The 23,415-nt window shown below is 36.4% G+C and overlaps 1 protein-coding gene across 1 annotated transcript in view; it reads left to right on the top strand.

The window, feature by feature from the left end:
- CNTN5 (contactin 5) overlaps positions 1–23,415 on the top strand; it is a 578,245-nt gene that overhangs the window by 139,017 nt on the left and 415,813 nt on the right. The window contains exon 4 of the mRNA XM_036743961.1: positions 226–429. Within this exon, the coding sequence (XP_036599856.1) occupies positions 226–429 (204 nt within the window). The remainder of the gene's footprint in view (positions 1–225; positions 430–23,415) is intronic.

The raw sequence follows: 23,415 nt of genomic DNA, 5'->3' as shown, positions 1-23,415 counted from the left end.
AATAGGGATTGAATTACTCACTCTTCAATATTTATCAAAACTTTTATGACTGGGATATAAACCCTAGGTATGTGATCTTTGAAGATGAAGGGCCACAAGATATAGAAAGCTGGATGAAATCTACTTGGTATAAGCAGATTGTATGACTTTTCTGAATTACAATGTTACCTGCAAGATGTTTGTCTCTCAATACAATGTTCTTTGTTCTCTTTTGTGTATTTTCAGAGATCATCTATAGTTGGGTGTTTAATGAGTTTCCCTCCTTTGTGGCAGAAGACAGCCGACGCTTCATTTCCCAGGAGACAGGCAATCTCTACATCTCTAAAGTACAGACATCAGATGTTGGCAGTTACATATGCCTAGTGAAAAACACCGTGACAAATGCTCGAGTTCTTAGCCCTCCAACACCACTCACATTACGCAATGATGGTAAGTGACATAGCACATGCAGAAAGGATCATCCATTTCAAATAGGAAAGATAAAAATTTATTGGGAGAGCATTAAACCCAAGGCTTGAACACAGAACCAATAAAATCAGAATGGCATTTACTCTATTTGGACACTGTACTTTTTTTTAAAGATTGAGATTAGGTGTATTTAGTAAGAACATTCTGCTTTTAGAAAAGACATGATCCATAGATGAAGAGTATTCACTGTAATAGCACTCTCGTTCCACCATAAAGTTACTGACAAAACGGCTTCTGAAATAAAAGCCCAGAAGTTATTTTCCTTGCGATTTAGTAGCTTCATATAGCATACTTGTTTGAATTGCCTGCATTTTATAGGTTCACTTTCTCATTACATTTTTATTTCAGCAGCCTTAGGATGGAGTTTTCAGCTTTTAATACTTCATGGTAGAGTTATAATTATTATTACTTTTTCAATAATATGAGCTGTTAGAACTTTAACTTTTTAGTGCAATTCAAGCAGAAGTGATGATCCCATAATTATAGGTATTTCCATCTATCTTGAGTATCTCAGAGTTTAAACACCTCATTTGTACATTCACAGTAAAGCATTTCATTAAAGAAGTCAAGTACCACATTCGATTTTATATATAGCATGTGGCTTGCTTTGTCATGTGATTAAAGAAATCTATAAGTACATTACTAAGGAGTGAGCTTTGAAAATCTTGCTTCATTAGGAGGGTAGAGATATTTCTCAAAACTATTTTTGTTCAGTCTGCCTGTTACTGAAACTTTTGGTGCCAGCGTACATGGATGGCATTTATGTCTTGAGATGATTTTCAACTTAGTATTTGACTTGCCAATTTATTTATTTTTGAAGACATGAGAACAATGTAGCTATCATTCAACAGTTTTCCATAGAATTTATAATTCTTTCCATAATTGAATCTTTCTTCATTGAAATAGTTTATCCTTTTTTTCTATAACCTGAAACTTCTCACTGCCCAATTATTATTCAGTTTGCCTTGTACTATCTATGTATTTATAGATACTGAAAGTATGCATGATTTCTTTAGCATAAGGAGCTTCTGGTGTTGGAATTCCCTACCTGTAGACAGCTACTGTGTCATGACATCACACTAAGGAGGTATATAAGGCACTAAGAGGTTAAATGATTTGCACATCATCATAGAGACAATAAGTGCCAGAGGTAGTATTTAAACTTGGAATTTCTAAATCCAAGTCCAGCATCCTTGCCACTGTGCCACACTTCCTCTTTGTGTTTTTACTAATGCTCTGTTCTCCTTATTTATGCTTGATTGCTTATGTCTTTTCAAAGCAATTATTCTATGAAATATTTCTTAGAAGAATTAATGAAGAAGAATTTAATATTCTGACAGACTGGCAAACCCAACTGCATCCACATATTCCCAGAATGCTTTGATCCTTAAACTTCATCCAAATATGCATAGAATACTTTGATCCTCCTTAACATTATTTTGAATTCAGTATACTTTCTCAGGACTATGAAAAATTTAATAAGTTTCTTTAGGAGTTGGACCTATCGTATGTGAAAAGTGGGTGAAAAAATCAGGAGAAAAAGGAAGAATCAATATACTCAAATAAAGAGTTATACTTTATACATTAAATTCTCACACAGAGAAAATTATCTTAAAATAAAGAGGATAACATAAATGAGTCTGTAGTCATTCTGTACTTTTTGGCCACTTATCTAAGATATCTTTATTCAATAAAATGTTATTGACAGAATATTTTCCCCCTAATGAACTTTCCCTGAAAAGCTAAATGGGAAAGTTTTCAGTTGGTAAATTCCACCATTATATCTGTCTTCCAAAAATAAAAAGAGACCATGTCTGTGGATAGACCTATTTATTACCCTGTGGTCAGTCAGAATTCCCACAGGATTTTAAAAATGTCTCAGTGCAGAAGACCGCATCATAACAGATGTTTCTGTGGAGTTTGAAGACCTGTCTACAGAAATTCAAATGTAAAAAATATATGTAATCTGCTATGACTATATTTCTAAAATAGGAATCACTTGTGGAATATACTACTGGAATTTTTTTCTTAAAAGCCTACTTTTAAAACAATGTCACAGGGTACGATGTAGTGAAGAATTTATAAAGACACTAATAGGTAACAGGAATTAGAAAAGGCTGCTTATACCAGGTATCATTTGAAATGAGTCTTGAAGGAAATTACAGGATCTATGAGACAGAAGTGACAAGGACATGTATGGGGGATAGAAATGGGAAATTAAATGTGATGGAAGAAACAGCAGGAAAGCCAGCTTGGCTGAACAGAGTAGTTCATGAAGAACAGTGATATATAATAAGTCTGGAGAGGTTATTAACTAAATAATAATAATAATAACTAACATTTATATAGTGCTTACTAGGTATCACCAACGATGCTCCGTGCTTTGAGATCATTATCTCATTTAAGATAGATTGACACCACTTTGGTGAGGCGTTTTAAACACCCAGGCAATCTCTATATCTAGAGAAGTTTATGTTTGATCATAGGGAGTCAATGGAGATTATTGAGCAGGTGAGTGATATGGTCAAATCTGAGCTTAAAAATCCTTGCCTTCAGTCTCCTCAGCTATAAAATAACACTGTTTCACCTACCTTAGAAATTTATTATTAAGTTCTAATAAGAAAATGCATGTTCAAGAATCCTGAGAGTAAAGATGCAAGAGCAAAGTATTATTTGATTTAGTATCAATATTCTCTTTGCACATGTAGATACAGTTTCTAATAATAATATAATAGCATGTATATAAAGGTTTAATGTTTGTAAAGCACTTTACAAATATTATCTTATTTCATCCTCACAAGAACCCTGAGATGCTATTGTTATCCTCATTTTGCAGATAAGAAACCTGAGACAGAAAGAGGTTAAGTAACTTACCCTGGGTTATATATACATTTAGTTGTTCTTGAGGTCAAAGTGGAACTCAGATCTTCTTGGCTCCAGTCCAACATTCTGCCCATTGCTCTATCCAGCCACCTTTAAGAAAAGAGTTGTGTTACAAGTTAATGTATAACATAAAGCAATCCTATTGTCACCAAAGAAATAAACATTTGTTTTATTTAAAGAATAAAGATGTCATTTGCAGGCAGACAGGGCAAGAGAGTATGACTTCACATAGGAAGATAACGCTGATGACCAAACATACTTGAATTGGTAATGAAAGGATGGTAGTATCTAATTTTTTTAAAAAAAATTAAGCTAAACTTGCAAGTGGATTATTATTATGATATGCAATATCCTTTAATATTGATACCATACTTTTTGCATTTGCTTAGCCCTAGACTGACCACATGAAGCTTTACCTTCATCCTGTTATTTTTTTCTCCAAGCCTTGAGGCTAGGCCAAGCCATCATTTATGAGATTCAGTGAGCTCAGCCTAGGTTTCTGATCAGCATATTATCAGGAAGAAGTATCTTAACTGTTTTAGGTATTTCCAATTTTTTTTTCATTTCCTTCCCCAAGTTCTACTTCTTAGATTCAGAAATGAACCCAGGAGATGCCTTATTCTACTTGCTACACTAATCTGTTGTTCAGAGTTTTCAATTTATGAGCAATAACAGAAGAACTTGGAAATCGTATGACAAGAACACTCCTATCATAGTATCCTGGTATATTTATCTATGTGAAGAAAACAGAATAATATTAAGGCTTTATGTCAAACTCTGCAGGAATGCAGAAACTTATTTGGCTTTTATTAATCTTTTATTTCTTTAGCTATGTGTCTCAAAGGAAAACTTATCTACTTGATATGAAGCAAATTAAATGAAAACATCAAGAAATCCTTGAATGGTTTCTGAATAAAATGAATACCTCATTTGCTCAGATGTCCTTGACAATCAGTCATTCCGTACAATTCAATTTCACCTCAAAAAGACTTATAAAAAATGATTTGAAATTCTATCTAAAGAGATAAGATTTAGCACACACCAAAAAAAAACCTTGCATCATTACATCAGCTCTCTTTATATTTCTTGGACACTTGGAAGTATTATTTAATAAATGCATATAAATAGGAAAATGAAGCTGTTAAATACATATATACATATAAAATATACATATTATGTGTGTGTATTTCCTTATCAAGAAATCCAATTCCATTAAAAATAGAAACATTATAAAGTTGTGTTCTTTAAGTCTGGAAGTCAAATCCCAGGTTCTGTAAAATTTGGAGTTGATGACTATTCAATGGACAATATAAAAGCAGTATTTCCTGTTTGAACAGTCTACTATCTCTGTTTGAAAGCCACTCTGTTGATATACCATTAGTAGATAAACACTTGACATGGTTTTGCTACAGCAGTCGTGGCATTTCAAAGAATTTTGATCTCTCCTTTTCCTTTCACTGACAGACTTCTTTGTGATATAGTCAATGATCAATGCTTACATTGCCTTACCTTGAGATCTCTCCCAATTGCAGGCAACCCTACTAAACTGTGGTCATCTCTTAAATCACCAAATCCGGTCACATTGCCTTTATCTTCTTCAATCTTTCTTCAGGATTTGGAAGAGATGACCATCCTTTTCTTCTTTTTGCAATCTTTATCATGTCTCTCCTTTCCATTCCCTATTGTTAATATCCTCATTCAGTCCTAGTTTCCTAACCAATGTCCCTGTCTCTGTCTTGTGACCACCTTCCCCTAATGATCGTAATATAATTTACATAGAGGAGCAGTATAACTTAGTGGATACAGAGCTTGCCTCAGAAGAAAGACTTGAGTTCAAGAGTCTAACATCTGACATTTAATGGCTGTGGGATCCAGGAAAAGTCAATTGATAGGAGGTTCTCAATCCAATGCTCTTTTCATTGCCCTCTTGTGATTTAAATGCCACAACTAGGCACAAGAATATATTCAACAGTTGTGTATAACACAGCTCCATTGGAATGGATATTTTGGAGAAAATGGAGAAAAAATTTCTCAGATCACCAGGAAAAAGAGACTCAGTCAGGCTAACTGGGAAATGTGCAAGGTGTATCCCATATAAATGAGACTGGAATTGTGCTGAGCTGTTACTGATCCTGGGGACTAGCAGAGCTCATCCATAGAGAATGTGTGCAGGTGCATGTTACTTGAGGTGTTAATTATCTGTCAAAAGATTTGTCTAGTGAATACTTAGCCTATTTTTTAGGATTAGCATAATCATAAAAGGTCTGCTGAAAAATACAACATGCACTATATTTTCTCTTAGAAAAGTTTCATTTTTTCTAAAGTGTATTGTTTCAAAAAAAAACTGGAGCATGCACTGCATTAACAAACTTCAGGAATTTTTTCATTACCCACCCACAAAATCACACTTGGTTTAAAAAATAAACTAAACACATTACAGTGGAATTTACTGCTGCTGTCATAATCCAATGCTGCCAGTTCTTGACTTACAAATAATGCCAACACAGAAAGAATGACCCAGCCCTTCTCCCTGACTCCCAATACATCACTGAAATAGGAGTTTATCGAGAATCTGTGTGTGACACAGTAGGCAAAAGGCTGGCAACTTCTAGTGAGAAAGTTGTCCAGGGAATGAAAAGATTATCCAACCTGCCCAGGGTCACACTGTTGATGTTAAAGACAAAACATGAGTCCCAGGCCTTTTTGACTCTGAGGCAAGTTTTCTATCTGATGTCCACTCTCCCTCTAACTCATCTATAAAATATGGGTAATCCTTCTCATACCATCATCCTACACTATTGCTGTGAGGATCAAATGAAATTATGCTATACAAAGTACATTGTAGCTCTAAAGTAATATATGTATATGTAAATTTACATATATATGTATATGCATAGTCCTTGGTACATAGTAGGCAACTGAAATGCTTATTGATTGATAAGAATAAAGAAAAAATTATTAAGCACTTATTATTTGATTACCCCTGGGCTAACTGTTGGGGATAAACTATAAAAGATAGAGTCTATGTTTTTAAAGGGCCAGTGTGGGCTAAACAACACATAGAGGTGAATGCAATGGCCAGACCCAAAAGTCCTTAAGGAACATTGGCAGGACAGATGGCAATATCATAGAGTCTGGATAATATAGTAGCTGGGCCAATGGAAAGACCTAGTGGAAGAGAGAGTGTAGTGAAAAGCCAGATGGTAATACCTGGTGGTCTTCCTTCTTATCAGAAAAATTATAATAAGTTGCTCCTTAATCATCCAAGGCATGTGGGCAGACATGTTAATCCGTGGTACAGGAAGAGAAACTGAAGCAGGACAGACCCTAACGTAGTGGGGGCCAAGGAGGTGGCAAAGAAGAAAATAGGTCTAAGAGAGGGGGTGGAATGGAAAACACCGATTTCCCTTTTGCAGGAATAGGGATAAGAGGGGTTGTCACAATCCAGCTAGGAGAGGAAGAAAAGAAAGAACATTGGGGGCAGCTAGGTGGTGCAGTGAGTAGAGCACTGATCCTGGAGTCAGGAGGACCTGAGTTCAAATACGGCCTCAGACACTTGACAAATATACTAGCTGTGTGACCTTGGGCAACTCACTTAACCCCAATTGCCCTGAAAAAAACAAACAAAAAGAACGTTGGCAGGAAGGTTGGGAGAAAGGGCACCTTGTGATACCCACTCCATTGCTGCCTAGTAGAATCTAAATGGAATAGGGACAGAGATTCATCATTTCTATATTAATATGTATTAGAGTTCAGTTGGGTTGCTTTCTTATTCGTTGCTAAGATAAGCTACCCTTAGGAGGACAGAATCTTGGTTTGTGGGGGTGGGGGTGTCTAAGGATAAATAATTTAGAAGAGAAGCACTTTGAGTCATTAAGGAAGGCTTATAGTAATATAGGTCTTAAGATATCTTAAAAAAAATACTGAGTACTGAAGGCCCAAGGGAAAGGGTGGGAAGTAGGACATCAGTGAAGAATAGTCAGGATGTAAACATAAATAAATAAATAAATAAATCTCCTTATATCTTAATTTTGTCTATAGCTCAAGGAAGGAAGGAGAAGGAAACCTTCTTCCTTCTCTACTTCCCCTCTATACTACTTGTTCCTAGGACCTTCAGCTTAAGTTGGTCATATTAATACTGTGATTTACCCATTAAATAGGATTTTGTGGGTTGACCTAGGAATTCCCATCCCCAATCCAAGATGCCCTCCCACCAAACACACACACACACACACACACACATACACACACACACACTCTCACACTTCTTTTGGGGGGCATTGAAAGTGTATTCCCAAACCTCCAATTTACAAATAGACCTGAATAATGGTCATTAGTCTCCACAATCCATCCTCTACACAACTATCTTTTCCCCTAAAACACAGATCTTATCACATTACTTTTCTTCACCGATCATCCCCTAAATGAAAAATTTTCCATGGTGCCCTGTGACTTCTAGGATGAATTACAACTTTAGGCTAGTCTTTTAGGCCTTCCACAATCTGGTTCCAATTTCCTTCTTTATTTTATATTATTCTCTTTTGCAAGTTTCCTGTGCCAGGCAAACTAACTATTCCCATAGCTCAACATTCCATCCGCCAGCCTCTGTGTGTTTGATCATACTGTCTCTTGGAATGCTTAGAATGGATTTGCTCCTTATCTTCCAGAATTTTTATCTTCCTTTAGACTGAGCCCAAGTGCTAACTCTTTCTCCTTCCCCAAATATTAGGACATGAATGCTAACCACTATTAGGGTTCTCTCCCTCCTCAAAATGCTTTGTGTTATATTTCTTTGAACATGTTTCATTCCTCTTACAGGTTATTGTTTGTCGTTCATTCTCAAAGAGGACCATGAAACCGAGAAGGTGATGCCATGACTTGCAAGTGAATTGGATTTAAGTGAGGGAGGGCTGTGCAAAGTCACAAGCCTCACTTTCCCCCCTTAAAAAAAAGTTAACTCCTTGAGGACACAAATAATCTCCTGTTTGTTTTTGTATCTGTAGCTCCTTGTTCTGTGGTTTTCACATGGAAAACACTCCAATTAAATTAAACACAATCTTTTCATAAACTTGTGAATGCCCACGACAACTTTCACTTCAAACATGCCTGTGCAGAGTGCTACATGTTTAGCTACAAACCTGAGATAATTCTAATTGACTCTTATATTGTCATAGTTGGATCTATCATGCTATGGCTTATCTGTCATTTTAGAAATCTTGGGGAAATGTCATTTTTTGTTTCACAAATCACCATGGCCGAAGAAGTCATCATTTATTGCCTAAACAGGTGCTAAACAATCTTTTTGTGCTAAGCTAGGCTGGTCATTGGATGGCAAACACAGTCTGTCAGTGAGACTTTTCTCAAAGTCTTTCCACCTTGATAAAACCTGCTATAATTTGTATTCCACTGGCCTGTCCTTTAAAATAGTTCCTGACACATAGAAGGTTCTTAATAAATGCCTGTTGGCTACTGACAGACCAGACTGATTGACTGCCTGAGAACCCAGGTTTCCTTTCATGTCATGATGAGCCCACTAGGATGATAAAACTTACAAGTAGGGTAGTCAGAGGGGATGCTTGAAAAATGGAAGAATAGTGAACAAAGTCATAAGTTATAAGGTCTTGCCTACTTTTATTATTAAAGTGAATTATTTGTTATGAAATAAAAATTTAGTGCTTTCAGTCTAGGAAAAAAAACACAGGAGGGTGTTTGTTGAGCCTCCATCCCTACTATAAAATGAAAACTTGTGGAAATTTATTTTTAATTAAATTTTAAATAAAATTAAATAAATTTAATGAAATCAAATGTCCATATAGTCTAAATTAGCAATAGACTTCATTAAAGCTAGATCTATTTCTGTATAAAGTGAAAAAACTTAAGATTTTTATCTTTATGACAGATATGTAAACACAATAATAATTCATGATCTGGCTGACTGTTAACAGTTCCATGGCTCAGACATTAACCAGTGCCCCTTGTTCTTTATACGTAGAAGATACAGAAGCCAGCATATTCACATTTCTCCCTGAAGAGTATTAAAAATCTCTAAGTGGATAGGGGGCGGAGCCAAGATGGCCGCATGAAGGCAGCCTCTTACCGGAGCTCTCTCACAAGGTCTGTCAGATTCCCATAAAAAAGTGAATTTGAGCAGATTTGAGAGAGTCAGAAACCGCGAGCAGTCTGCGTGGGGCAAATTTCCGAGCCGGGAGAGTCTGAAAGGCCAGAGGAACGAACCTGCAGGCGCGGAGAGTGCTCGGTGCGGAGCTGCTCCAGACCAAGGCGGAAGCGGCCGGCCGGGAAATCCACGTGGGAGACGGGCTGGGAGAAAGCTGGGCGCCCGAAACCGGCAGAGATCCCCAGGCCTCCCAACACAGGACGGCAGTCTCTGGGAGCGACGAGAGGCAGCGCAACGCCAACAGCCGCGAAAACACCCAGTTCTGACGCTTGCAAAACCCAGGATCTCGGCCTCTTGAACTTCCGGAAGACTCAATGGCTAGGTAAGCGGCTCTAACCCCTCCCCCCCTCACCCAGAGAATTCCTCGGGGAAAAAAAAAAAAAAAAAAAAAAAATGAAACAGAGGAGAGAGTAGCGGGGCTTCACAGGACAAATACTAGAAGCTCATTAGTCCCAGAGGGGAAGAGTCAGCAGGGGGCCAAGCCAGGAGCCCAGACGTAACCTTGCTCCCCCAGGGGAAGCGCCAGTCATCAGCTCAAACAACAAACAGCTGAGACCATTGCTGAAAAGCAAGTGCTGGAGAGCACCCATAGGGAGTGAGACGCCAGGGAGCCAGACCCCTCCCCCACACCTCAGGAAACTGAAGGTTATAATTTTAGACTCACAACCCCCAGAATAAGAAAGCTGGGACAGAAAGCCCTGAGACTCACAGATAGAAATTCGTTCTAACGCCAGCAAAAGGCAATCCAACATGAAGAAGAACACAAAAAAACCGAGGACAATAGATTCTTTTTATGGAGACAGGCAGGATCAAAATATCGACTTAGAAGAAGATAGCAATGACACGGTAGATACATCAGATACCTCAAAAGCTAATATGATCTGGTCTCCAGCCCAAAAAGCACTGCTGGAAAAGCTAAAAGAGGACTTTAAAAACCAAATTAGGGAGCTAAAAGAAAATATGGAAAAAATGGAAAAAAGGGAGAAAAAATCCACTGACGAAATCAAGTCCCTAAAGAATAAGATTGGCGAAATGGCTATGGAGATTCAGAATCTAGAGAGAGAAAAGGACACCCTGAGAGGTGAAATCAACCAATTGAAAATGGAGGCTCAAAAGCAAAATGTAAACACTAACTCATTTAAAATTAGACTTGAGCAAGTGGAAGCTAATGAATCTATGAGGCATCAAGAAGTAATAAAACAAAATGTAAAGAATGAAAAAATAGAAAAAAATGTGAAATATCTGATTGGCAAAACAACTGACCTGGAAAATAGATCCAGGAGAGACAATTTGAGAGTTATTGGTCTACCGGAAATCCACGATGAAAAAAGGAGCCTTGACAGTATCTTCGAAGAAATTATCAAAGACAACTGCCCAGAGGTCCTAGAACCAGAGGGCAAAATAGTCATTGAAAGAATTCACCGATCACCCCCTGAAAGAGATCCCAAACTGAAAACACCAAGAAATATTATAGCCAAATTTCAGAGCTATAAACTTAAGGAGAAAATACTGCAAGCAGCCAAAAAGAAGCAATTCAAATATCGTGGAACTATAGTCAGGATCACGCAGGATCTCTCAGCTTCCACATTAAAAGACAGGAGAAATTGGAATATGATATTCCGAAGGGCAAAGGAGTTGGGACTACAACCAAGGATCAACTACCCAGCAAAACTAAGCATAATTTTCCAGGCAAGGCGATGGACATTCAATGAAATAAGGGAATTCCAGACCTTCCTGATGAAAAGGCCAGAACTCAATGGAAAATTTGATCTCCAAATACAAACCTCAAGAGAGACATAAAAAGGTAACCGGGGGAAAAACCCCACAAACTTCATTAACCAATAAGCTTAGGTTGTTTACATCTTTATGTGGGACTATATCATCTTATGTATGTTTTTTATGTATATATATATACATATACATATATAAGTCATTCTTGTGAATGGTACAACTATTGTGACAAATGAAAGGGATATACATAGGTTGTGAATGCCTGTATAAATTAACTGATGTAAAGATATAAAATATAAATAAGAGATATAAAGGGAGGGCTATGAGGGAAGTGGTAAGGAGGTTGTAGAAAAGGGTAAATTACACCAAAGGAAGTGGCAAAAAAACATATTATAGTAGAGGGAAAGAAGGGAGGGAGAAGAGCAGTATTTGAGCTTTACTGTCATCTGATCTAGTTCAAGAAGGGAATAACATACTCTGATAAGTTTAGAAATCTAACTTGTCCTACGGGAAGTGGGAGGGAAAGGGGGGAAAAAGGGAGGGGGGAGGGCAGAAGGAAGAGGAGAAGTAGCAAGTGGGTAACGGTTAGATAAGGGAGGGGAATAAAGAGGGAGGGTTAACTGAGGAAAGCGGCGGTCAAAAGCAAAACCTTGTTGGGGAGGAGAAGGGGAAAGGGAGAAATAAAAGCATAAACAGGGGGAATTAGGATGGAGAAAAAGACACAGATAGAAATCATAACCCTGAACGTGCAGGGGATGAACATTCTCACAAAACAGAAGCAGATAGCAGAATGGATTAAAAACCATAATCCTACAATATGCTGTTTACAAGAAACACATCTGAAACAGGGGGATACACATAGGGTTAAGGTAAAAGGCTGGAGTAAAATATATTGTGCCTCAGCTAAAGTAAAAAAAGCAGGTGTAGCAATCCTAATCTCAGACAAAGCAAAAGTAAAGATAGATCTAATTAGAAGAGATAAGGAAGGACATTATATCCTGCTAAAAGGCACCATAAACAATGAAGCAATATCATTGCTTAACATATATGCACCAAGTGGTAAGGCATACAAATTCTTAGAGGAGAGGTTAAGGGAGTTACAGGAAGAAATAGACAGCAAAACTATAATATTGGGAGACCTCAACCTCCCCCTTTCTGAACTTGATAAATCTAACCTCAAAATAAATAAGAAAAAGTTAAGGAGGTAAACAGAATTTTAGAAAAGGCACATATGATAGACCTCTGGAGAAAACTGAATGGGGATAAAAAGGAATATACTTTCTTCTCAAAAGTACATGGCACATACTCAAAAATTGACCATGTACTTGGGCATAAAAATCTCACAATCCAGTGCAGAAAAGCAGAAGTAGTCAATGCATCCTTTTCAGATCATGATGCAATAAGAATCATTTTTAATAAAGCACCATGGAAAAATAAGCTAAAAACTAATTGGAAACTAAATAATTTAATTCTAAAGAGTGAGTGGGCCAAAGATCAAATCAGAGAAACAATCAATAATTTCATTCAAGAGAATGACAATAATGAAACAACATACCAAAACTTATGGGATGCAGCAAAAGCTGTTCTTAGGGGAAGTTTTATATCTCTAAATGCCTACATGAATAAAATAGGGAAAGAGGAGATCAATGATCTGGGCATACAGCTGAAAAAGCTAGAAAAAGAGCAAATTGAAAACCCCCAATTAAATACCAAATTAGAAATACTGAAAATCAAAGGAGAGATTAATAAAATTGAAACCAAGAAAACTATTGAATTAATAAATAAAACAAAGAGCTGGTTTTATGAAAAAACCAATAAAATTGACAAACCTTTGGCCAATTTGATTAAAAAAAAGAAAGAAGAAAATCAAATTACCAGTATAAAAATGAAAAGGGTGAGGTCACCTCTAATGAAGAGGAAATCAAAACAATAATTAGGAATTATTTTGCCCAACTGTATGCCCATAAATTTGACAACCTTAGAGATATGGATGAATATCTACAAAAACATAAACTGCCCAGACTAACAGAGAAGGAAGTGAAATTTCTTAATGACCCCATATCAGAAAAAGAAATTGAGCAGGCCATCAACGAACTCCCTAGGAAAAAATCTCCAGGGCCAGATGGTTTTACATGTGAATTCTATCAAACATTTAAAGAACAACTAATTCCAATACTTTGCAGACTATTTGGGAAAATAGGGGAAGAAGGAGTCCTACCAAATTCTTTTTATGACACAAATATGGTACTAATACCTAAACCAGGTAGAGTTAAAACAGAGAAAGAAAATTATAGACCAATTTCTCTAATGAATATTGATGCAAAAATTTTAAATAAAATATTAGCAAAAAGATTGCAGCAACTCATTACGAGAATAATACACCATGACCAGGTAGGATTTATTCCAGGAATGCAAGGCTGGTTCAATATTAGGAAAACTATTAGCATAATTGATCATATCAACAACAAAACTAGCAAAAACCATATGATCATCTCAATAGACGCAGAAAAAGCCTTTGACAAAGTACAACACCCATTCCTATTAAAAACACTAGAAAGCATAGGAATAAGGGGAACCTTCCTCAAAATTATAAATAGCATCTACCTAAAACCATCAACAAGCATTATTTGTAATGGGGATAAACTAGATGCATTCCCAATAAGATCAGGGGTGAAACAAGGATGTCCATTATCACCCCTATTATTCAATTTGGTTCTAGAAACATTAGCTGTAGCAATAAGAGAAGAAAAAGAAATTGAAGGAATTAGAATAGGAAAAGAAGAAACTAAATTATCACTTTTTGCAGATGATATGATGATTTATCTAGAGAATCCTAGAGAATCAAGTAAAAAACTACTTGAAATAATAAACAACTTTAGCAAAGTTGCAGGATATAAAATAAACCCACATAAATCCTCAGCATTCCTATATATTACTGACAAAGCCCAACAGCAAGAGATAGAAAGAGAAATTCCATTCAAAGTTACTGAAGGCACTATAAAATATTTGGGAGTCTATTTGCCAAGACAAACCCAGGGCCTATATGAACATAACTATGAAACACTTTTCACGCGAATAAAATCAGATCTAAATAAATGGAGAAATATCAGTTGCTCATGGTTAGGCCAAGCTAATATAATAAAAATGACAATTCTACCTAAATTAATCTATCTATTCAGTGCCATACCAATCGAACTACCAAAATTTTTTTTTACTGAGCTGGACAAAATAATAACAAAATTCATTTGGAAAAACAAGAGGTCTAGAATATCTAGGATATTAATGAAAAGACATGCTAGGGATGGTGGTTTAGCCACACCAGATATTAAACTGTACTACACAGCAACAGTCATCAAAACTGCCTGGTACTGGTTAAGAAACAGGGGTGTGGATCAGTGGTATAGGATAGGTACACAAGTAGGTGAAATCAACAAGTTTAGCAATCTACTCTTTGATAAACCCAAAGAAGCCAGTTTCTGGGCTAATAATTCACTATTTCACAAAAACTGTTGGGAAAATTGGAAAATGGTAGGGCAAAAACTGGGCATAGACCAATATCTTACACCATATACCAAAATAAAGTCAAAATGGGTTCATGATTTAGGAGTAAAAGTTGATACTCTAAGTAATTTGGGAAAGCAAGGAATAGTTTACTTATCAGATTTGTGGAAAAGTAAAGAATTCATGACCCAACAAGAGATAGAGAGCATTACAAAATGCAAAGTGGATAATTTTGATTACGTCAAATTGAAATGTTTTTGTACAAAAAAAGCCAATGCAACAAGAATTAGGAGGGAAGCAGAAAATTGGGAGAAAACCTTTGCAACTAGTATCTCTGATAAAGGCCTCATTTCTAAAATATACAGGGAGCTAAGCCAAATATATAGGAATACAAGCCATTCCCCAATTGAGAAATGGTCAAAGGATATGAACAGGCAGTTTTCAGAGGAAGAAATTAAAGCTATCTACAGGCATATGGAAAAATGCTCTGGATCGCTGCTGATTAGAGAAATGCAAATCAAAACAACTCTTAGATACCACATCTCTCCTGTCAGATTGGCTAAAATAACAAATCAGGAGAATGATAAATGCTGGAAAGGATGTGGGGAAATTGGAACATTGTTGCATTGCTGGTGGAGTTGCGAGCTGATCCAGCCATTTTGGAGGGTGGTGTGGAACTATGCCCAAAGGGCTATAGAAATGTTCATACCCTTTGACCCAGTAATACCACTTCTAGGGTTGTATCCCAAAGAAATCACGCAAGCGGGAAAAGGACCCATATGTACAAGAATATTTATAGCAGCTCTCTTTGTGGTAGCCAAGAATTGGAAAGCAAAGGGATGCCCATCAATTGGGGAATGGCTGAACAAGCTGTGGTATATGAAGGTGATGGAATACTATTGTGCCATAAGAAATGGGGATGATGCAGACTTCATAACAACCTGGAAAAACCTACACGACATAATGCTGAGTGAGCGGAGCAGAGCCAGGAGAACGTTGTGCACAGCCACAGATATGTGGATTCCGTGAGGACCAACCCTGACATACTGCGCTTCTCTCAGCAACCTAAGGGGCAAGGACAACTCCAGGGGACTCACGATGGAGAATGCTATCTTCATTCAGAGAAAGAACTGCGAAGTTTGAATACAGACTGAGGCACACTACTACATGCTCGCCTTTTCTGCTTCTCTTTTGTTTTTGGTTTTGGGTTTTTTTTTTTGTTTGTTTGTTTTTTTTGGTTCTGTTTCTTCTTTCTCATGATTCATTCCATTGGTCAAAATTCTTCTCCACGACTTGACTAGAGCATAAATTAATTCAATGCGAAGTTATACATGACAGTTATATGAGACTTCATGCCGTCTTGGGGAGGGAGGGGGGAGGGAGGGGAGAAAAACTGGAACTCAAAACTATGTAGAACCGTGTGTGGTAAACTAAAAATAAATAAAAAATAAATAAAAAAAAAAAAAAAAAAAAAAAAAAAAAAAAAAAATCTCTAAGTGCCTGAGAGGCTTGCCCTAAAATATTCCCAAGTCTCTAACTAAGAGCAACATTCATGCTACTAGTCAAAGATGAAAGGAATATAAATCGGAAGCTACATAGGACCTTAGAGGCCATCAAATCCAATCTCCCTCTTCTCCCAGTACCCACCATCATTTTACAAAAGGAAACAAAAACAGAGAAGTTAAGTGATTTGCTCATGGTCACACAGCAAGTAAATATCTGAGGATAGATGTGAACCTAGGTCTTCCTCACTTGAATTCCAGTGCCCTATCATGACAATCAGCTGCCTTTCCAGTGGACTGGATGGTGATCCTGCAATATTTAGAATAATAAATTATTCCCAGAAATATAGAATGTTAGAGCTAGAAGGGTCTTTGTGACAAGGCATGGTGTGGGTCACTGATCCTTATAACCATCCCAGAGGACTTCTAATTAAGACATTCCTTTATTCTTACCAGGTGTTGACAGTGAGTCAGGACAGGGGAGAAGCTTATACATACACAATTCTTCAGCTTCTACTTGATGTGTTCCCAGCCTCTGGTTGACAATGAAGTTTTTATTATCAATCATGTAACGGAGTACATCTACAAATTTGTAACACATCTGCATTTTAAAATAAAGCAAATCTGCATATAACTTCATTTATATTGAACAAAGTGAGAAGTTATGTCAAGATTTTTCCCAGAAAAAACAGAGTTTGTCCTAATTTTGGGATACGCACATAATATACCCATATATTTTCCTTAGAATGGTAGCCATAGTACTTTAGTTTTATTTTCAACACAGAATACAAAATAATGCAATTTTAATCATTTATAATTGATAAAAATAGTTAAGTTCCTCATTGGAGATGATTTGTTGCACATTAAGGCATGTTAGGAGGCAAGAACAGAGAATCTGGGGATGTGGCATAAAGGATAGAGTATACTGATAGTGGAGTGGCACTCTGGGGGAGAATGTGTGAAAGAAAGTGAAAGATATTCTATATAGTCAAACCATGAAAGCTAAAAGAGATGGGAGAAACATTTCCAAATTGTACAATATTGTTGAATAGAGTTGCTAATAAGGGAAGTTTGAATGGAAGAGTATAAGATGGGTCATAAGTATGATTATTAAAGTCCCTGAAATGAGTCTACGGTGAAGAGGGAAAATGTGCACAAGATCCTGAAATTATCAAGGAGGGGAAGTGTGGATCTCCATGAAATCAGTAGGGAGGATTTGGAGAAGATATAAATGAGTGGCATTAATTTAGAAGATGGAAACAATTTAGGGTAGTCTATTAGAGATCTCAAAGAAGAACTTGGGGAGAAAAGAACAGATTAACCTCTCCTCATCCAAGGAGAAAAGGAGACTAACACAAAGTAGGAAAAGATGGTTAAAGACATGGTGTTGAAAAAGTCCTGTGGTGCTAATCCTGATTAAAGATCTTCCCCTGCCCATTTAATAGGCCTCAGGTGGAGTTAGTTAGGGGAAGCTTGATTAAGGGAGGCTTATTTGTAGGCAGGCCCATACCCTTTTGCTAAGTAGGTGCTAAGCCCCAGACCTCCACCCTTTTGCTAAGTAGGTGGTAAGTCCCAGGCCCAAAAGCTAAGTAGGTGCTAAGCTCCAGGGCCCTAAGCAGGTTATATATACCCTGAGGGTGGCCTTTAAGCTCAGACTAGAGAGCTTTGAGGAGGAGGAGAAGAAGAAGAGGAAGAATAGAGAGCTTTGAGGAAGACAGAACTGAGAGAAGAGGAGAGAACTTCGAGATGGAGAACTGGAAGAGACAGAGAGAGAGAACCAGAAGGGATCTGAGAATTGTACAAGCTTTCAGAACTGCAGGAGAGGACACAGGCAAGCAGTTAGGATTCATGAGTGAGTATTTATGGGAAGGCCCTAGCAAAGGAGAAGGTTACAGGATAGGTTGGTTCCTTACTGTGATATTGTGTTGAATTTCCTTGCTGTTACATTGAAGTGGACTTACTGGTTTGGTGATGTGATTGTTGCTATGTTGAACTGGAATTATTGGTTTTGGGATTTGATCCTCTGGTGTCTGAATAAATGTTTTACTTCTTCTGCCTTCTATATAGAGAGGCTCATACTTTACAATTCTGAACTATACAGGCATATTCATGGTCACCTTCGATATCTTGAATTTTGCCTTAGTGCCTTACAAGCCCAGTGTCTACTATGGTAAGGAACTAGAGTACTGAGTTAAGGAGAAGGTTGAAGATCAAGGAGTTTTTGCCTGCAGTTGAGTAACAATTCTAAAAGACACAATGGAAAGCACTTAGTAGAAAGAAAGACTGGAAGAGAGGAAGAATGGAACTGATCTGGTTAGAAATGATAGCTATTATATTATAGTAATATGAGCTATATAGCATTGTATACAGTAACAGCAATATTGTTTTAAGGACACCTTTGAGCAAATGAGTCGTTCTGACCATTATAAATATCCAAATTAACTAAAAGGGGAATGTGAAGAAAGGTGCTATCTGCATCCAGAGGAAGAACTGATAAATAGATGTATAGAATAATTTATATATTTATATATATGCACATATGTGTGTATATACATACATACATACACACACATTTGTGTCTAATGATAGCCATCTTTAGGGTGGCAGGGGGAGAGAAATTTACATGATAACTTTATTATATAGATAATAGATGTGCAGTTTCATTTGCAATCATCTTTTTTATTATGCTATGTTATGGAAATGCTTGTTTTATCCATAAATTAAAAATAAAATAAAGAAGGAAATGTGAAAAAATGTAATGAGCTCAGCTTTAGGATAAGTTCTGATCTATAAGAGAAATACAATATAAAATATCTGCACATATGTATGCACCAATTTATTCCTGCCAAAAGAACTTATTTGAGCTTATGTAGTCACAAACTAAGAATTTCAATTTTTAAAATAAAAATGTTTTGCGTCATGTATGCCATTCTGTATGTGTGAGATACCAGATGGTTAAAATGAACTTTCCTTTCAGCTTCCTATAAGTGTACGTAGTATGATCACTGAAATAGAATTAGAGATGAAACTTATATCCCACAAAACCTAACAGAGAACCATGCCCATCATAGGCATTCAAGAAATATTCCTTGCTATAAAATATAGCTGAGGGAGTTACACTCTAAAGCTTTATTTGACCTTATCACTTTGTTCTCCTTGTCTGTTTGTGATTGTGGCAGATTTGGAAATAAACAAATGATATCTTGGGTCAGATTTACTGTTCGTTCATGACAATTGCCTTGCGAAAAAGGATTGGAATGTCTTCATTTTCTGATGCATCCATGGGGCTTTGAAGCTGGGTTGTGGCCATATGGTCTCCCAAGGGCAAGGAGATTTCCCCTTTGCAAATATCATGCCTTTTATAGTGCATGTTTCCAAATCCCATTAAAATCAGTGTGAATTTGTCATATAAGAAATGTTAGTGAAATTCTTATAAAGTGTAGATTGCTTTAGTGTGCTTAATATCACAAATGTTAGTGCCAACTACATGAATGCCAACCTCTATAATAAGGAAATGGAAGTCAGGAGAAAATGTGCAGATTTAAGTGATAAAAAATAAATTTTTAACAATGACTAGAAACAATCCATTCTTCATATTTCCCTCCATGGTCATAGTAAGCATGCCACGCTTACCATGGAAGTTCATTCCTCCCCTGGACTTATCACACTGGAAGTACATTCTACCCTCTGATCCCTTCTTCTGACTGGCTAGTTTCTGTTGAAACCTCTATTTTGAGGAAAGCACCTAAGGAAAGGCCAGCAATGATTTTTCCCCAGGCTCTGCTCTTGATTTTCTGATGTTTTTCTACCATTCTCAGCAGTAGTTTCCTTGCCCCCAATTTTTAGTTTCATGTGTTGTCTTCCATTATTAAAATATAAACTACTTAAAGTCAGAGATTGTCTTTCTTTCTATTTGTATTTGTAACCCCAGCGCTTAGTATAGTGCTTGGCATATACTAAGCACTTAATAAGTTCTTATTTTTTATGCCACACAGCTGCACAAGTTAGTTGGTAGAATTTTTCCTTTAACTTGAGTCTCTTTGGCTTCTTTGTGACTATCATTTTATTTTACTCTCCCTTTTTTTCCCCCTGGCTGCTTGGTTTATGATAAACTGTTGAATATCTATGTGTAGAAAGTTTTTCTGGAGGGAAAAATAATCCCTTTAGAATGATAAAAAATAGCAGCAATAGAACAATATATGTGAGGTTAACACACCTCATTCCTGAAATCCTCCATTTTTCCTTTATAGATGAATGGAATAAGGCAAATTTGAATCCTTCCATATATTGTAATAAAATCCCAACTCCTGGTTAAATCATAGCTGAGAGGACCATATGGAAAACTGTATTTAGGATGTTAGTTTCCCACAGAACTATTTAGGGATTTTTTTAAAAAAAGTAATTATTGAATTTAACATTAACAATTCCTTTGGCACCGGTTTATTTCCATTTTGACTCCATCTCCTTTGGAGCCATTATCGCAGCCCTTTAAGCCTATCAATCATTGATGTGACCAGTCAGAACAGCTTTTAAAGGAAGTCCGCTGTGGTTGCCAAAATGAAAACTCTGGCCCATTCAACATTCAATCTACTGTCCTTAAACATATTCAGGGAAGCACCAAATGAAATCTAATGTGAGCTAAAATTATCTATCTTGGGAAACTTTATTTAAATATTATTTCTCACATTAATAAGTGGAGGGGGAAATTAACTAAAACAAAAGGTTGATCAGTATGAATCAAAATACAGGAATCCTAATACAAGAATTAAATTTTTGAGGGAAAGCATAAGTTTTGGGTTATGGATTTACAGCTATAGATTTACTCACATCATAATTTCTAGATGATTCTTATTCCATTTTATAGTTACACAGAAATTTCCACAGGTTGAAATGATTGTATTCTTTTAGACACTGCTATTTACACCTTGGCTCCCCAAAGTCAGTATCTTTAAGCTTGTCTCATCTAATGAATCAGATGTGTCAACAGTGCCTATGTTCTTGGTTTTTAGGTTTGTTGAAGGCAGGAACTAGTTCTCTTTTCTCTTTGTATCACTTCTAGGGATTTGTACAGGGTGTGCATATAGTAGGTAAGCTTACTTTAAGAAGATCTCTTTTTCTGTTTTACCAACACAAAAAAGCTCAGATTTCTGTGCAAATGTTGTTCATGGTGTATATATATGTTTGTGTTGTTTTGGGATCACAAGCATTAGACCAGGACAAGAAAATAAGTGCTAAATTTCAGTAGTACATAAAAAGCAATCATAGTACAGCACGTAGAGGGAGGACCTTGGCAGATTTGTCCTTGATGCCCACAGATAAAGGAAAATGCTGTTTGTCTTGATTTTCAGATTATAAACAATGAAAATGAAACAAACCTCTTCTAAATTATAGACCTCCTCTAGTTCTCAACTTTTCAAATATGTAATATAAATGTAAGACTTAAAATAGTACATGTATTTGAAGATAGCATGAGCCACTCACTTCCACCCTTTATTTGCACAATCACAAACCAATAGGAAACATTGGTTAAGGCAACTATGGTTAGGACTCAATTAATATTTACCCAGGATTGTGAAATTAATGCCTTTTCATGATGGTTTAGAAAATTGGAAAGTAGACAGAATTAAGATGCTTGTCCAAATAATTAAAACATCCTTAAGAAATTAAGAATTAAATTTTTAAATGCATAAACTAAAGAGAAATAAGTTGATATAATAAATTTTATGGGGTTAGCTTTATGTTTTCTTTTATATTCCTGATGTCCTTCTTCCTTATGTAATCACAGCCCAATGTGCTGAATTATTTCACATTCAGTGATGTACTAATTATCTAGGCATCATGGAAAGAAAGCATGAGAACCCCTGCAAGACTAAATATGCCAGGACTAAATGTGGCAGCATGCCTTATATGCAGAATGGCATTTTTAGGCAGCATGTGTGCAATCTATTCTGCCTCTTTTCTTTCTTTTTTTGGCCTTTGATTCTCTTACCAGCTGCATCTAAATAATGTAGATGGCATAAGAATTTCATGGGTATATTTAAATGTAGATTTGATGAGACAGTAAGTAAAATAATTTCAAACAATATATTTATTGAAACTTAAGTACTGTTGAACAGTTATAATGCAGGGAACTCTGCTATAATCAAGCTCTATTTTCAGTAAAGAAAAACAATTTCCTAGATGACAGTGGTGTATAGCAGTGTGTCAGTCGCACTCCTTTCAAAGATCTTCCTGCTTATCCTAACTTATAAAGAAAAAAAGTGTCTTCATTAAACTGATTTTGCATTGGGTTTATTAATATTGTTTTGAGGTTTGTACCTGTTATATCCTCAGAGTGTGGAATTCTCAGTCCTGCCTCTTCCAATGTAAATCTACAACAGTTTCTTCACTTTAAAGTCTTAGAGGTTTGTCTAACTTCAGCTCTGAGAGGTTGAGTGATTTGCCTAAGGTCCCATAGCCACATAGGGATCAGAGGCATAACCTGAACAAAACTCTTCCTTTCTGTTCACTATACCACGTTTCCTTTCATCCTAGAATTTTTTTGTTATTATTGCTTATTATAAGAGTATACTCAATAAATCAACCAATAAACAAGGATGTATTGTTTACCATGTGCCAGACACTGTATTAGACAACAGGAACACAATGGGAAAAATGACATAGTTTTTGCCCTCAAGGAGTTTGCAGTCTATCAAGGGGGACAAAAATGTTTATTTATGAATAATATGTGTATGTACATACACACATATATATATACATATGTACATATATACATATATAACTATATACATATACACATAGACATATATATACACACATGCATACACAAGATACTTACACAGACAATGAATATAAGAGAATTTTGCAAGGAAGGAGACCTGCAACTAGGCTTAGTGTAGAAGTTGGTGCTTGAGTTGAATTTGGAAGGAAAAATGGAGATCAGAAAAAGAGGGAGTATATTCCAGGCATCAGTGACAGCTAGTACAAGTGTGTCATTTGTGAGCAAGAGCAACAAGATCAGTTTTCCTGGACAGTAGAATGAAGGGAGAGAAATAATGTATAATGAGGCAGGGAAGTTAATTTGGGGCCAAGATGAAAGAGCTTTAAAAAACCAAACAGAGGACTTTATATTTGATCCTAAAGCCAGTAGGGAGG

Source organism: Trichosurus vulpecula, chromosome 2 (genome assembly GCF_011100635.1).
Source record: "Trichosurus vulpecula isolate mTriVul1 chromosome 2, mTriVul1.pri, whole genome shotgun sequence".
Lineage (NCBI taxonomy): Eukaryota > Metazoa > Chordata > Mammalia > Diprotodontia > Phalangeridae > Trichosurus > Trichosurus vulpecula.
Note: the sequence above shows the minus strand (reverse complement) of the source record. Positions and strands in the feature narration are given on the sequence as shown.